The sequence below is a fragment of the Sus scrofa genome, chromosome 3, assembly GCF_054392235.1.
Source record: "Sus scrofa isolate SSC_HxYL_T2T_F1_AM1 chromosome 3, Sscrofa_HxYL_maternal_Yorkshire_Landrace_v2.0, whole genome shotgun sequence".
NCBI classification, from domain to species: Eukaryota; Metazoa; Chordata; class Mammalia; order Artiodactyla; family Suidae; genus Sus; species Sus scrofa.
This window is the reverse complement of record NC_139385.1, coordinates 72,264,103-72,278,836: the sequence shown is the minus strand read 5'-3', so window position 1 is coordinate 72,278,836 and position 14,734 is coordinate 72,264,103. Positions and strand designations below refer to the sequence as shown.

The window sequence follows — 14,734 nt, the reverse complement described above, 5'->3', positions numbered from 1 at the left end:
GGATCCATGCCTGAGACGCTTGGACTTGGTTGGACATTGAAATCCCCTAGGGAAGGAGACTCTAGAGAAAAAACTGATTCAGGTCTCTCTTTCTCAGAATTTAATTAGCATGGCTTGCGGCCTGGGCATCAGGGTGTTTCAAAACTCTCCAAGTTAATCCTAACACATAGCTAGGTTTAAGAACTGCTCTAGGGCCTTTCAAAAACATCCAACACTGGCTCAGAGATCACTTCTGAAAAGACCTTTCATTGAAAGACAACTATCTGGGCTTGGGCAGGACTTCTCATTCATGAATAATTAACATTGGTTCAACATTTTGGAGGAAAACTTTGAGGTGATTATTAAATTTCATAATGGGTGGGACATTAGACCATAGAAGGCCCCAAGTCCCTTCTAAATTTAAAGTGAGAAACTATTACCCTGTCTCCAAATCTGTGACTCAAAACCTCCTTTGGTAGTACATTCTTTTGACCACAAGGTGGTGATGGAGCAATGAAATATGACACCACAACCTCCCAGTTGAGCTAACTGTGACCTATACTTGACCCCATAGAGAATCTAACAGCTGTAGACACATGTACACTCACAAATATAAATACAATTCTAAGCAGTTCACAAACCCTGAAAATAAACTGTGGGCAGTTAAGACTAAAGATGAGTTATCCCTTCACTCCTGTATAAATTATATGGGGCCTGACCACTCCCACTTCCATCCTCTGCAGTTGATCTTACCCCCTGCTTCATATCAAAAATAAAAGAAATCTGGCCCAAATCTACCAGTTTACCTCATCCACTCCTACCTTCCTTCCCTCACATGGAACAAGGTGCCTCTTCTTTACACTGAAGACTAAATCCTCCATCAGTGTTTCTAATCCATCCACTCTGGCCTCTACCAAGTTCATGGTCGCTCCATGTTATGCTCTCTCACTTATGTTTTCTCATGCTAATTAAAAATAACTCACTTTTATTGATACAAAAGCAATACATGGCTTTTATTTTTAGATATACAGAAAAGCAAAGGGTATAATGTAAAATACCCCAAAATCTCATAAACTTGTTTTTCTTCCACATACTTTGCTGAGTTTACATACATATGTGCTTGTAAAAATATTATTGTGTTACACAAACTGGTTTATGACCTTGCATTTAACATCTTTTAATCATCAGACATTTTCACCCACAGATGTGGTTCTGAACCAGAGATGTTCATTTGATTCATCTGTAGGGATTTTTAAGCATATATTTGCTAAATGCCCATTCCAGAGATCTTATTTACTAGGTTGGGCATGAGCCTGGACATCTGTATGTTTCAAAATGTCTCATGTGACTTTGAAGTGTAATTCTAAGAATATGATTGTTATTTAAATTTTTTTGTGCATCAAGATAAATTTGTTATTCCTCAGATAAACTTTACTAAAGTATAATTTATATACATTAGCTATACTCATTTTATGTATACAGTTTGAGTTTTTTTAATATATTGAGATAACTTTGGTTTATGACATATGTTTCATATGTACAACATTCCATTTCAACTTCTGTATACCCTACAGTGTGCTCATCACCAAAAGTTTAGATTCCACCCATTACCACAGAGTTGGTCCCCTTTACTCATCTCCCTCTCCCCACCACCTTCACTCCCCTCTGGTAACCACTACTCTTCTCTCTGTATCTATATTTTTGTTTTCATTTGTTTTCGTTTTCATTTGTTTTTGTTTGTTCATTTATTATTAATATTTTTATATTCCACATGTGTGAAATAATATGGTATTTGTCTTATTTAATTTCGCATAATACTCTCAAGGTCCATCCATGTTGTCTCAAATGGTAAGATTTTATCTTATTTATGGCTAGTAATAAATAATATTATTATTTATTAATATTCCATAGTGTGTAAATACCACTTTTTTTTTTTTTTTTTTTTTTTTTTTTTTTTAGGGCTATACCCATTGCATATGGAATTTCCCAGGCTATGGGGTGAATTGGAGCTACCCGGACTGGCCTATGCAACACCATAGCAACATGTGATCCAAGACACATCTGTGACCTACACCACAGCTCACAGCAATGCTGGGTCCTTAATCCACTGAGCGAGGCCAGGGATCAAACCTACATCCTCATGGATCCTAGTCAGGTTCATTAACCACTGAGCCATGAAGGGAACTCCCCCACATCTTTTTTATCCATTCATCCATTAATGGTCATTTAGGTGGTTTCCATATTTTGGCTATTGTAAACAATGCTGTGATGAACTTGTGTGTGCATATATATTTTTCCAATTAATGGGTTTTTAAAAATTCTTTGGATTAATAGCCAGAAGTGGAATAGCTGGACTGTATTGTAGCTCTATTCTCAATTTTTTTTTGTCTTTTTGTCTTTTCTAGGGCAGCACCCGCAGCATATGGAGGTTCCCAGACTAGGGGTCCAGTCGGAGCTATAGCTGCCAGCCTAGGCCACAGCCACAGCAACGTGGGATCCGAGCCTCTTCTGCGACCTACACCACAGCTCACAGCAATGACTGATCCTTAACCCACTGAGTGAGGCCAGGGATCGAACCCGAAACCTGATGATTCCTAGTCAGTTTCATCAACCACTGAGCCACAACAGGAATTCCTATTCTCAATTTTTTGAGGAATCTCAATATTGTTTTCCATGGTGGCTGCACCAATTTACATTCCCATCAACAGTGCTCTATTGTTATGATTCTATTATTCCTATGAGTTCAGCAGTGCAGTTAATGTGCCTTGTAGTTTATCCAAATACAGAGGCGCTTTACTTCAGAAATTTTTCAGATTATAGTCCACCATACATCCAGTAACAGAATTCCATGATTAATATACATGCTCTTGAAATATTATAGAATTTTAACTATTTAAGTTAATGGATCTGAGTTTGTATCTTAGCTCTGCTATTTACCACTTCTGGAATGATCTTGGGAAAAATCATGTAACCTCTTTAAGCCTCAATTTCCCTGTTGGTGGGTAGGTGCAATAGTATCTCTAAATAATATGAAGCTGTTGCAGTGAATAGGATAGTGGTGAAAAACACTTCACAAAGGGTCTGGCATGTAAATCTTAACTTACTGCTTAATAAATTTTAACCATTTTTATTTTTACTATTTTCATGCCTTAGTTCTTGTAAACCTTTCGCGGCCTAGTTCTTTAGCTATGAAATGGGAATTTCAGGTTTGTTGGAAGTATTTGAGATAAAAAATGCAAAATGTATATAGCACAGTACCTGGCATATAAAGAGTACCCAATAAAAAGTAACAATTATTGCTATTTATAGGAACTAAGAAAAAATCAACAAGCAATATACAAAGCTCTTGTTTGTGTTGATTTAGTAAGTATGCATTTGATAATGAAGATGACTTCCACATTAAAGAATCCTGCCACATTAAACCCTGCCACATTAAAGAAAGAAGTTTAGAGGAGTTCCCGCTGTGGTGCAGTGGGTTAAGAATCTAACTTCAGTGGTTTGGGTTGCTGTGGAGGTGCAGGTTTGATCCCCAGCCCAGCAGCTCAGTGATTTAAAGGGTACAGTGTTGCCACAGCAGGGTGTGGGTTGAAGCTGCAGCTCAGATTCAATACCTGGCCCAGGAACTTCCATATGCCATGGGTGCAGACATTAAAAAGAAAAGAAAAGAAGCAGTAGCAGCAGTAGCAGCAGAAGAAGAAGATGTTTAGAGAGATTTAGAGCAGTGTTCAACATAGTGTTCAATACCTTCAAAAAAGCACTATGTGTCCATGTCTTTACCCACCAAGAGCCTAGGCTGGAATGCTCTTAGCTTCACCAGTTTAACATTAGAATACAATCACCTATTTGGGATGTGCGTGTCTAACATTGCAGAATGTTATAATTTTATGCTTTGATGTGTATTGAGTTAATTTTGAATTTCTTTTGTTATTATTAGTTTATACTTTATTGGCTCTAATTGGTTGGGTGTACCTTACATCTCTGGGGAATTAGTACTTATTGTACCTATATTTAAGATTTTTCTGAATTGGTTTTTTGTTTGTTTGTTTGTTTTTGCCTTTTTGACATTTCTTGGGCCGCTCTTATACCAGTACTAATATTCTTGACTTATTGACTTCCAGTCCTTAAGCTAGAAGTTTAGGGAAAGGAAGGATTTTTTCAGATCCTTGGGTATTTCTTTCTTTTTTTTTTTTTTTTTTTTTTTGTCTTTTTAGGGCCGTACCCGCGACATATGAGGGTTCTCAGGCTAGGGGTCGAATTGGAGCTGTAGCCGCCAGCCTACGCCAGAGCCACAGCAACTCGGGATCTGAGCTGTCTGCAACCTACACCATAGCTCACGGCAACGCCGGTTCGTTAACCCACTGAGCAAGGGCAGGGATCAAACCGGCAACCTCATGGTTCCTAATTGGATTCGTTAACCACTGCGCCACGACGGGAACTCCCGGAATTGTTTTTAAATTGAAGTTACTCCCTTGCTGTTTCCAGTTACTGATTAAGGATTAGGAGATCTGTATTCCAGTTTTATCTCTGCCAGGACTAGGTGCCTGACCTGGAGTAAATCACTTACTCTCTCTCTTCCTGGGTCTCAGTTCTGATGTTAATCAGTGGGGTAGTAGTTGGAGTGAATAATCTGTTACCTCTTTTCCAGCTCTATTATTATATTTCTCTACCTTGTGGTGTCATGCCTAGCATGTAAACACGTACCCGAATATCTTAAGGTTGAGAAAATACAGGTTGTGAGTATGCTATGTAAAACACTTCATTATAGGACTTTGCATTCAAGGCAAAAAACAAATATCAAGGTTTTTTGTTTGTTTGTTTAAAAAGAGGGACCAAAAGGGGGAAAAATAATGACTTTCAGCGGTGTGATGTCATTTTGGAGGGGAGATCGAAAACCAAGACGCTGCCAGCTGGTGCAACATTTCCCCACATTAGGTAAAAGGGCTGCTTCCCCTGATCATTAACTGGGACAAGACATCTTCCTTCAGTAAACAACCTGCACCGGACTTCAGCGGGGTCGCTTCCATACAATACCAGCTGCAGTTGTTTGGGAACTTAATTAAGTCGGTCTAAATGCCAAAACAAGATCCAGGGTCTGCTTTAGCATATAAAGCTCAGGGACCAAGTAATAAGAACTCGGGTTATACCTGACACCAGGTTACATGCCCGATGGAAAAGGTAGAAAGGGCACAGTAAAATTTGAGGGAAAGAGGAACCCGCATTCCTTGCGCCTTAGGACACTCCCAGGAGGAGGTCGATAGGTGGGGCAGAGATGCTAGCTGGTCACGCCCTCGGAGAGTGGGACCCGAACTGTCTACCTAGGCACTCGATTTTTCTAACCAGAATAGGTTAGATTAAAGCGAATGTCAAGGTAGTATCAAGCCTCTTGAGGGGCAACAGAAAAGGAAGGCGCGAGCAGCTGATAAGCGAAGGAACCAACAGAACTAACCTCTTCCTTCGGTTGCCCCGCCTTTCGGCCTTGCAGGTGCTCACCTCCCAACTTGGAGAAGGAGCCGGGCAGGTCGAGTGAGGGCTCTTCACCAATCAGCGACGTAGGAAAATTTCCGGAGACAATCATTGGCTCGACTGTCCGGTACTGTCCTGGACCCAGAGCTACAGTTGGCTGAGGCGTTGCTGTGGCGATAGATCGCGCACAGGCGCAGTGCGCATCCGCGGAGGCCTCTTGGCTGCCAGGCAACGGGAAACAAGCCTTGCTTAGAGATAACTTTGTACTTCCAGATCCTGCTTTGATGTGTCTTGGGAGTCCCTCAACGGCAGCGACGGCCGCTTTAGTCTGACTTGGTGAGTCCAGAGGAAACGAGATGTGGGGCTGAACTCCAGTTTCGCGGCGTGAAACAGCATGGCTTTTTGGAGTACATAAGGAAAGGCTGGGAGAGTCAGGGAATCAGTCCAAAGGCATTTTAGTATTTACGTGCCACCTACCTAGTATCTTAGAGGGCTGGGAAGTGACCAATAGAGATATCAAGATACTTGTGCGAGGTCTCACACTAAGTGGTCAGCTCTTGGACCTACGCTATTCAGTATGGTAGCCACTAGCCACAGGGAGCTAGTCTGAATTGAGATATGCCCTAAAGGTGAAACACGGGATTTTGAAGACGTGGAAACAAAAAGTAAACTATCACATGAATGAGTTTTACGTTGCTTACATGTTGAAATGATAGTATTTTGGATATGTTAAAGAAAGCACATTATTAAAATTAATTTCACCTGTTCCTTTTTTTGTTTTTGTTTTTGAACGTGGTTACTTGAAAATTTTAAATTGCGCAGGAGATTTGCATTATATTTTCATTGGCCAGCTCAGATCTAGATTTAAGCCTGAGCCTCTGACTCTTGGTTGAAGACCTCATGTGTTGAAATACTGTTTTGAAGGAAAGTTTTTCCACCCATCTGGTGAGGCTGCAGAGTAAGTGGTAGTGAGGGTATAAAACCACTACAAAAGGCTCATGGTTCTGTGTTCTAGAATCTGCCTTTTCACAAACTCAAGTGGTTCTCTGCATGTAAACACTCCAGAAGCACTGCTTGCTTTATAATTTAGCCCTCAAATCTTTTTTCTTTCTTTCTTCTTTTTTTTGGGGGGGGGCACACCTGCGGCATACGGAAGTTCCCAGGCTAGGGGTTGAATTGGAGCTGCAGCCACAGCAATGCCAGATCTGAGCCGTGTCTGCAACCTACACCACAGCTCATGGCAATACCAGATTCTTAACCCACTGAGCGAGGCCAGGGATCAAACCCACATCCCCATGGATACTAGTCAGGTTTGTTACCAATGAGCCATGATGGGAGCTCTTTTTTAACTCCTTTATTTGGTTTCTCTGTGAATACCTAGGCTATATATCTCAGATTGCCTGTCTTGGAATAACCTGCATTTTGAACTGTCCCTACCCTTGAGGTATTTTGCATACTCAAGTGGGAGAAACACTGATCCCAATATAATTGCATTTCCCTTCATCCTTCCAAATATGGACCAGTGTGGTCCCCAAGAACATGTTAGAAATGCAAACCCTGGCCCCACCCCAGCTTCTGGACTTCTAGAAGGCCAGGCATAGTTCCTAATTTTCCTTCCTGTGGTTCAGGTCCTCAATTTGGGATGAATTAGGTAATTTTGATAGGTTTTCTTTGGGGATGAGCAAATTCAGCTCTTCCTGGTTCTTAAAACCCCTGCAAATAGCCCTATTTCCCCAACCTTTGTATGGTACTTTTCAGTTTTCCTTTCTTGATTTTAACCTCTCCAGGAGTGAAGATGTCTTTTCGTGCCTCAGAGAATGACCTGGACCTGAAAAATATTGGAGAGCTGGTGGAAAACCCTGTGCTTTCAAGATTGAATAGTATAAAAGCAAAGGGAAGATTGAGTTATGTAATACCCATGGAAAATGAAGCTGATAAACAATTCCTCACGTTTAAGAACACTACAAAAGCTCAGGAGAGGACAAGAAAACGACAGCAGCCTGTAAAACTAGAGCCTCTGGTAAGTTGGAAAACCAGCATTCTAGCCACATTGGGCTACAGAAAATGTTGCAAAATTGCTTTGAGGGGGTGGTGGAGGTAATTTCTAGACTCATAATTAACAAAGAAAGAATGAAAACGTCAACGTTAAGGTTTATTTATCAAGTTATAAACAATTATTTCTTCAAGAAATATTGAGTTCTAAGCACTGTTTGAGGTGGTAGGTTGCACTGGGTGAAAAAGTTTTCTAGCAGATAAATTCTCTCTAGCATTATGTACAATATACATACTTAACTAGGTAGGTTGCAAGCCCCCTTTAGGTCTTAGGGCACCATTTGATATTGGAAACTCCATGGTCTGGTGATACAGCAGTGGACAAGGCAGACAAGATTCCTGTTGACATTCTAGTAATTCTAAATAAATAGACTGAAAAATTTCTTCTAATGATAGGTGCTATTAAGAAAATAATATAGGAAATGCAGCTGAGGCAGATGGAAGGCTACTTTAGACTGGATGACTACAAAGTCACCCTGAGGAGATGTCATCTGAATGAGTCCCAGACTATATAGCCTGTAGCACCTGCCAGACAGTGGACAAGCCTTCAGGGATTCCAGTCCCCAGCTGTTGAGCTGCCTCAGCTGATGTTGAGGGGAGCAGAGGCAAGCTGTCCCCACTGAGCTCTGCCTAAACTGCATATTTTTAAACAAAATAAATGGTCTTTTTTAAAGTCATTAAGTTTGGAACAGTTTGTTACATGCTAACAGGTGACTGAAACAATATACCATATTCATGAATACGGTAATTCAGGCAGTGTTAAAAAATGATAAGGAATAAAGTGAAAATCACCTCATTTGCCATCACACAGAGAGAAAGTAGCTTAGTATTCTGTTGACTGATTTTCTGTGTATGTCTGTATTTCGATTTGTTCTTACAGAGTTAACAATACTGTGTATGTTCTTTTTTTATGGTTATGATCCTTCGCCTCCACCCCTCTCTCTACCCCACCTCCTCCATTCCATTCTTTTTTCTCCTCTCCTGCTATATCCACTTCCCCTACTTTTTCCTCCCTTCTCTCTCCCTCCCATCCTTCTCTCTTTTCCTCTCCTACTCTTACATTTTTTTCTTACCTTCAATTCCCTAATCTTTGACCCTCTTTTCTATGATATCAATTGTTAATAACAATCTGATATATATTCTTTCTTGTCTTTCTCCATACTCAGTTCTATATAAATGGAGCAATATACATACAAAATACAAATTTTAATATAATTTGATATGATTACACAGGATTAAAAGATGTAAATGATACTGTCAAAAACATAAAATGTAGGGAGAGAAAAATGGAGAGCTTTAGAATGCCTTCAAATAATAATTTAAATTATTATTAACTTAAACCATTACAAATGTAAATTGTTTTAAGTCTCATAGTTAACTACAAAGCAAAAAACCTTTAGCAGATACCCAAAAAATAAAGAGAAAAGAATCTAAGCATACCACTGAACAAAATGATCAAATCTGAAAGGAAGTGAGCAAGAGAAGAAAAAAGGACCAAAAGAATCATAAAATAGCTATAACATAATTAACAAAATAGCAATAAGTTTATGCCCAACAATAATTATTTTATTTTTAAAATTTTTATTATAGTTTATTTACAATGTTCTATCAATTTCTACCATATAGCAAAGTGACCCAGTTATACATTTATATACATTCTTTTTTTCACATTATCCTCCTTTTTTACAAGTGATTAAACATAGCTCCGTGTGTTATACAGCAAGATCTCATTGCTTATCCATTCCAAATGCAAATAGTTTACCGTTACTAACCCCAAACCCTTAGTCCTTCCCACTCTCTTCCGCTCTCTCTTGGCAACCACAGGTTTGTTCTCCATGTCCATGAGTTTGTTTCTTTTCTGTAGATAGGTTCATTTGTGCCATATATTAGATTCCAGATATAAGTGATATCATATGGTATTTGTCTTTCTCTTTCTGACTTACTTCACTTAGTATGAGAGTCTCTAGTTCCATCCACGTTGCCACAGATAGCATTATTTTGTTCTTTTTTTTTTTGGTCTTTTTGCCATTTCTTTGGGCCGCTCCCACAGCATATGGAGGTTCCCAGGCTAGGGGTCGAATCAGAGCTATAGCCACTGGCCTACGCCAGAGCCACAGCAACGCGGGATCCGAGCCGCATCTGCAACCTACACCACAGCTCACGGCAACACCGGATCGTTAACCCACTGAGCAAGGGCAGGGATTGAACCCTCAACCTCATGGTTCCTAGTCGGATTCGTTAACCACTGCGCCACGACGGGAACTCCCTATTTTGTTCTTTTTTATGGTCAGTAGTATTCCATTGTGTATATGTACATCTTCTTAATCTGTTCATTTGTCGATGGGCATTTAGGTTATTTCCATGTCTTGGCTGTTGTGAATAGTGCTGCAGTGAACATAGGGGTGCATGCATCTTTTTCAGTGAAAGTTTTGTCTGGATATATTCCCAGGAGTGGGCCTGCTAAAGCAGTTCTGTATTTAGTTTACTGAGGTACCTCCATATTGTTTTCCATAGTGGTTGTACCAGTTTACATTCCCACGAACAGTTGTAGAAGGGTTCCCTTTTCTCCACACCCTTGCCAGCATTTGTTTTTAGTAGACTTACTAATGGTGGCCATTCTGACTGGTGTGAAGTGGTACAGCATTGTAGTTTTGATTTGCCTTTCTCTAATAATTAGTGAGCATTTTTCATGTGCCTGTTGGCCATCTGTATGTCTTCTTTGGAGAAATGTCTATTCAGGTCTTCTGCCCATTTTTCAATTGGGTCATTTGTTTTTTTGCTGTTGAGTTGTATGAATTGTTTGTATATTTTGGAGCTTAAGCTCTTGTCCGTTGCATCTGTGAAACTATTTTCTCCCATTCCATAGGCTGTCTTTTTTTTTTTTAATTGTTTCCTTTGTTATGCAAAAGCTTGTCAGTTTAATCAGGTTCCATTGGTTTATTTTTGTTTTTATTTCTGTTTGTTTGGGAGACTGACATAAGAAAACATTTGTAAGGTTAATGTCAGAGAATGTTTTGCCTACGTTCTCTTCTAGAAGTTTTATGGTATCTTGTATTATATTTAAGTCCTTAAGCCATTTTGAGTTTATTTTTGTGCATGATGTGAGAGTGTGTTCTAGTTTCCTTTATTTACATACAGCAGTCCAGTTTTCCCAGCACCACCTGTTGAAGAGATTGTCTTTTTCTCATTTTATGTTCTTGCCTCCTTTTTCAAAGATTAATTGACCAAAGGTGTCTGGGTTTGTTTCTGGGTTCTCTATTCTGTTCCATTGGTCTATATGTCTGTTTTTGTACCAATACTACATCATCTTGATTACTGTAGCTTTTTAATATCGTCTTACATCTTGGAAAGTTATGCCTCTTCTTGGCTTTATAAAGCCATGTTGTCCTGGGCTTTTGTTTGTAGGAAGTGTTTTTTTTTTTTTTGAATTACGTATTCAATTTCATTTCTAGTGATCAGTCTGTTCAATTGATCTTTTTTTTTTTATTCAGTTTTGGTGGGCTGTGTCTCTAGAAAGTTGTGCATTTCTTCTAGATTGTCAAATTTGTTGGCATATAATTGTTCATAGTATTCTCTCACAGTTTTTGTATTATGTAGTATCCATTGAGATTTCTCCTTTTTATTTCTTATTTTGTTTATTTGAGTTCTTTCTCTCCTCTTCTTGGTGAATCTGGCCAGTGGTTTGTCAATTTTGTTTACCCTTTCAAAGAACTGGCTCTTGGTTTTATTGATTTTTTTTTCTCTTGTTTTTTTGAATCTCTATTTTATTGATTTCCTCTCTGATCTTTATGATTTCCTTCCTTCTGCTCACTTTAGTTTTTGTATGTTCTTTTTCTAATTCTTTTGGTGGTGAGTTAAGCTGTCGATTTGAGATTTTTCTTCTTTTTTCAGGAAAGCCTGTATTGCTATGAACTTCCCTCTAAACATTGTTTTTGCAGCATCTCATAGATTTTGAATGGTTGTGTTTTCATTATCATTTGTCTCAAGATATTTTTTAATTTCCTTTTGATTTCCTCACTGACCCATTGGTTTTTTAGTAGCATCCGTGTAGTCAGTTTTTTCTCATTTCTTTTCTTGTGGTTGATTTCTAGTTTCATGACTTTGTGGTCAGAAAAAATACTTGAAATAATTTCTATACTCTTAAATTTGTTGAAGTTAATTTTGTGCCCTAGTATGTGGTCAGTCCTTAAGAATGTTGTATGTACACTTGAAAAGAATATATTTTCTGATTTTTTTTTTGGATGTAATGTCCTGAAAGTATAAATTATGTCTAAATTTCTATTTTGTCATTTAGGATCTCTGTTGCCTTATTGATTTTCTGTCTAGAGGATTTTTCCATTGATGTAAGTAGGGTATTAAAGTCTCCTACGTTTACTATTATTAATAGTAATAGTAATTGTAATAATAATAATACTATTATTGTAGTCACATCAGTATTATCAATTTCTCCTTTCATGTCTATTAGTATTTATTGTATGTACTTGGGTGCTCCTATATTAGGGGAATATATATTGATGTTTGTAATATCCTCTTCTTGAATTGATCCTTTTATCCTTAATTCAATAAGTGTCCTTATTTGTCTTTCTTTATGGCCTTTGTTTTAAAGTCTGTTTTTCTGATATGAGTATTGCAATTCCCACTTTCCTGTCTTTTCCATTTGCATGAAATATCTTTTTCCATGCCCTCACTTTCAATTTATATGTGTCCTTTGCCCTAAGGTGGGTTTCTATAGGCAGCATATTGTAGGCTCTTGGTTTTTTATGCAGCCTGCCACTCTATGTCTTTTGATTGGAGCATTCAGTCCATTGACATTTAAAGTAATTATTGATAAATATATATTTATTGCCATTTTATTTATTTATTTATTTATTTTTGTGTGTGTGTCTTTTTGCCATTTCTTGGGCTGCTTCTGTGGCATACAGACATTCCCAGGCTAGGGGTTGAATCAGAGCTGTAGCCACCAGCCTGCGCCAGAGCCACAGCAACGCAGGATCCAAGCCACATCTGCAACCTACACGACAGCTCATGGCAACTCCGGATCCTTAACCCACTGAGCAAGGCCAGGGATCAAACCCACAACCTTATGGTTCCTAGTAGGATTTGCTAACTACTGAGCCATGATGGCAACTCCTTTATTGCCATTTTAAACCTTGTTTTCCAGTTGATTCTATGTTTCTCCTTTGTTCCTTTCTTTTTTTGGTTGGATGATTTTCTTTTATTTTATGCTTGTGTTCTCTTTTTGTTTGGTTTTGATTTGTGGTTGTGCTGTTTTTCAGATATGTAAACTCCTTCCTATATCTGCTTGCTTCAGCTTGATAGTTATATAGGCTCAAACACATTATAAGGAAAAAAGTCTAGATTTTCTTACTTTCCTTCCCCACATTTTATGATTTTGATGTCCTTTTTTTAATATCTTTGTGTTAATTCCTTTGCTGTTCCTTGTGTTTATCATTACTTTTACAATAGTCTTCCCCCGCCCCCCGCCTTAGATCTGTATACTGGCTTATTTAAGTGTTTACTTTCCTCTCCTCCATCCTATATCTTCTTACTTCTTTCCTATTTAGAGGAGACCTTTCAGTATTTCATTTAGAGTGGGTTTAGTATTGCTGTATTCTTTTAGTTTTTGTTTGTTGAGGAAATTCTTTATTTCTCCTTCTATTTTAAATGATATTCTTTCTGGGTAGAGTATTCTAGTTTGCAAATTTTTCCCTTTTAGAACTTTAAATATATCTTGCCCCTCTCTTCTGGCCTGTAGTGTTTCTGTAGGCAAATCAGCTGATAGCCTTATTGGGGTTTCCTTATAATTAAGTCTTTGTTTTCTTTTGCTACCTTTAGAATCCTGTCTTTAACTTTTGCCATTTTTATTATAATATGTCTTGGTGTGAGTCAATTTGTTTGGGGCCCTTTGTGATTCAACTTGTTTGGGGCCCTCTGTGATTCCTGTATCTTGGTATCTGTTTCCTTTAGACTTGGAAAGTTTTCAGACATAATTTCTTCAAACATATTTTCAACTCCCTTTTCTTTTTCTTCTCCTTCTGGAATCCCTATTATGCATAGATTGGCCTGCTTTATATTATCCCATAGATCTCTTATATTGATTTCATGTTTTTTTTTTCATTTGGTTTTCTGTCTGCTTTCTTGATTGGAAGATTTCCATTATTCTATCTTCCAAATCACTCATTCGTTCCTCTGCATTATTCATTCTGCTTTTCAGTGCCTTTAACTCAACTTGTGTCTCTGCAAATGAAATTTTCTAATTTTTTTTGGCACCTCTTTATATTTTCTAGTTCCTTTCTAAAGTAATCTGCATTACTGTTCATAATCACTCTTAATTCCTTCAGTATTTTCACTGTCTCCCTTTTGAACTCAGTGTCTGTTAGACTGCAGAGGTCTGTTTCATTGTTAGTTCCTTCCCCGGAATGCTTGTTCTTTTACCTGGGAATGATTCCTGAGCTTCTTCATTTGGCTTATATTTTTCTTATTCTGTGAGTTTAGGGAAAACTACTACTGTAGTCTGGGAGGACTATTTTTATGCGAGAGTGGCCCTGGGTATTTTGTGAGGGGCTTGCTATTTTTTTTTTTTTTTTTTTGCATGAGGGCTGCTTTTGTTTTGGATGCTTACTGTCTCTTTCCTCACTGTGTACAGGCCATAAGTGTGATTACATATTAGATCCTATGAGTCCTCCTAGCAAATCGTCGCACCCGAGGATGGTCTTGGGGACTGCTGAGACACATACTCATATGCCATTCACATATGTACTGTTTATAGCTGCTTTTGTGGTGCAACAGCAGAGTTAATGATTGGGGATTTAGACTCTATGGTTCTCAAAGCCTGACATGTTTGCTATCTGGCCCTTTAAAGAAAAAATTTTGCAATCTCTTTGCAGCTTCACTGGTCATAAGGGAATATGAATTAAAATCACATATATATCATTATATACCTGTTATATTGGTTAATATTAAAAAGACTGAACATATCAAGTGTTAGTGGGAATGTGTAGGGACTAGAATTCCTATATACTTCTGTTAGAAAGTGAAATGGTGCAGACAATTCAGCAGTTTCTTAAAAAGTTAAATGTATATCTGCTGTATGATCCAGCCATTCTACTACCAGGTTGGTACTCAAGAAGAAATAAAGCAAACATCTATGTAAAGGCGTGTACTCAGATTTTCTTAACAATTTATACCTATATCTATACCTATATCTTTGTATATGTGTATGCATATATCTACCTGCCTA

General features: G+C 38.2%; 1 protein-coding gene and 1 long non-coding RNA gene across 13 annotated transcripts in view; both read left to right on the top strand.

Annotated features, from left to right (window-relative positions):
* The window catches only part of LOC146404708 (uncharacterized), a 618,617-nt gene that overhangs the window by 184,420 nt on the left and 419,463 nt on the right, over nucleotides 1-14,734 (top strand). The gene's annotated exons all lie outside the window — the stretch shown is intronic.
* Nucleotides 5,638-14,734, top strand: part of DNAH6 (dynein axonemal heavy chain 6) — a 255,439-nt gene continuing 246,342 nt past the window's right edge. For all 11 annotated transcript variants that reach the window (XR_014841541.1, XR_014841540.1, XR_014841539.1 and 8 more), the window contains exons 1-2: nucleotides 5,638-5,778; nucleotides 7,230-7,462. Coding sequence is in view for 6 of the 11 variants with exons in the window: in XM_085018772.1 (XP_084874898.1) it covers nucleotides 7,238-7,462 (225 nt within the window). In the remaining 5 variants the exon portion in view is untranslated. The remainder of the gene's footprint in view (nucleotides 5,779-7,229; nucleotides 7,463-14,734) is intronic.